General features: G+C 33.2%; 1 protein-coding gene across 1 annotated transcript in view; it reads left to right on the forward strand.

Moving 5' to 3' along the window:
* Positions 1-2,369, forward strand: part of LOC106878295 (b(0,+)-type amino acid transporter 1) — a 78,595-nt gene that overhangs the window by 58,816 nt on the left and 17,410 nt on the right. The window contains exon 7 of the mRNA XM_052973903.1: positions 742-845. Coding sequence (XP_052829863.1) covers positions 742-845 — 104 coding nt within the window. The remainder of the gene's footprint in view (positions 1-741; positions 846-2,369) is intronic.

A 2,369-nucleotide genomic window follows, 5' to 3' on the forward strand; every position in this document is an offset into this window, starting at 1 on the left:
CCTGTCTCTATTTGTCTATCTCTGTTCATCTGTTCACCTGTATCTATTTGTCTATCTCTGTTCATCTGTTCACCTGTCTCTATTTGTTTATCTCTGTTCATCTGTTCACCTGTCTCTATCTATTTGTTTATCTCTATCTCTATACAGGCTGGCCCAAAAGTAGGTTTACAGTTATTCAACCATCCCTTTCGCTTTCATATATTAACACTTTAAGTCTTAATTATAAAGAAATATGAAACCATTATTCTATGCCAATTTAGTTAATTGTAAGATAGAAATTTAAATGTAATAAAATGTTTTAAAAGAAATTTAATGTGCTTATGTGGTAACTGTAAACCTACACCCTGCATATCTGTCTTGGTCTGGCTATTTTTATCTGTCTCCACCTGTCTGCCTCTGCCTATCTCTCTATCAGCTTCTCTCTCTGTGTCTGTCTGTCAATCTGTCTCTGTTTACCAGTCGCTCTCTCTATCCATCTCTGTCAATCTATCAATTTATATCTCTTCCTCTATCTTTTGTTGTTTGTCCGTTTGCCTAATAAATTTTCTAAAACGTACACAGTTACAAAGTTTACATTTATTTACATGACTTTCAGGTCTGATAGTTCCAGCACCCCACCACAACGTTTGGATATGCTGTAGTTGTTATTTTTGTTCTTTTTAATTAATCAGTCAAAAACAAAAAACAAACAAAACAAATTCTTCAAGATGCAAATTTCTAAAGAATAGTTATTTTTTCCAGTTATGGGGTGATCGAGTTCTTGGAGTTGCTGCCATTATAATACCAATTTCTGTGGCTATGTCAACGTTTGGGGCAGCAAATGGATCTTGTTTCACATCTGGGCGGTGAGTATAAGTTCCCAGCTCATATTTTGTTTCATGTTAATAATGGTAATGAAGATGATAACTATGAGTATATTAGTGAAGATGGAGGTGGGGATGATAATGAATTGATGATGGTGATGTTGAAGATGGTGTCAATGATGACGGTAATGGCAGTGAAGTTTATTACACGATTATCAAAATATTTTCATATTTTCTGCATGAAGGTTCTTGCAATTTATCTGGAGTAATAATATGGGTCTGAAATGCTGATACAATGCTGGCAATGTTATGGACTGGAGTCAATCTGATTAGTTATACCAGTTCTCCAAAATGTGAGGCCTTGGGAAATATTATCATCAATGGCACTGATGTGCCATAGACTACTGTCAGGATGGGTGAATTCTTAACAATAACATGTTGTCCTCTCAAAAATGTCTCCAGGTGCAGTTAGGTTTCACAGAGTAAAGACACATTTTATATGTTGCCATTTTTTTTGTTTTGTATTTGTTTTAATGCTAATACATTCAGAGAACAAATATAGTTTCCGACTTTGGCATAAGATCAGCAGTTTTGGGGGAAGGGGTAACTCAATTACATCGACCCCGGTGTTCAACTGGAAAGGATGAAAGGCTAAGTCAACCTTGGTAGCAGATGAAATCCGTTACAGCCCTGGCCTCCCATTCTGCCCTCTCCTTTTCAAGGGAGCGTTTCCCATATGATAAAGGTAAATCTTTTTGTCTGCTCTGTAACGAAGAACGATTTCTCATCTTGCTCTTGGAGAATTCTCTTGTAAACATGTTTAAAGGAATGTATTTATCGTTGCAAACATTGGCAAAACATACCTTTAGCTCCTATAAGTAATTTCTACCAATCTATAAAATTCGACCTTTAACTGTCTTTTTACATTTCATTTCCACACTTTTAAGCTTTATTCCCATTCATCTGTCACACTATATTTTTCCACTCTAAATTTTCTGTTAATTTCTTTCTTTCTCCTCTTTCGCTTTCTCTAAATTGCCTTTGAGGTTAAATCTATTAAATTCTAAGAAGAAATTGCTTAATGAAAGATGTGAGAGTGTTCTATCATGTACTCACTATTCTAAATATGTGTTTAGAAAATTTTATTAAGTGTCTATATTTGTACTCATATGTATCCATTTATATGTGTACGTGTATATGTATATACGAATAATCATATGTTTGAGTATATGCATATATATATTTGTATGCATAGGTACATGTTTGTATTTATCTGATGCTGTCTATATCTTGTTATGCACATATATGTGTTTGTGTGTGTGTGTATATATATATATAAGTATGTGTATATATATATATAAATATATGTATGTTTATATATCCATATGTATTTATATATGTGGATATGTATTTATGTATGTATATGTATATATGTGTATGTGTGTATTTGTATGTGTATATGCATGTATATGTATGTGTACAAGTATGTCTATTGAAGTCTATATTCATATGTATATATGTGTGCATATCATCTATTGTTAATGCAGGTATATGTGTATATGGGTG

This window comes from Octopus bimaculoides, chromosome 17 (assembly GCF_001194135.2).
Source record: "Octopus bimaculoides isolate UCB-OBI-ISO-001 chromosome 17, ASM119413v2, whole genome shotgun sequence".
Lineage (NCBI taxonomy): Eukaryota > Metazoa > Mollusca > Cephalopoda > Octopoda > Octopodidae > Octopus > Octopus bimaculoides.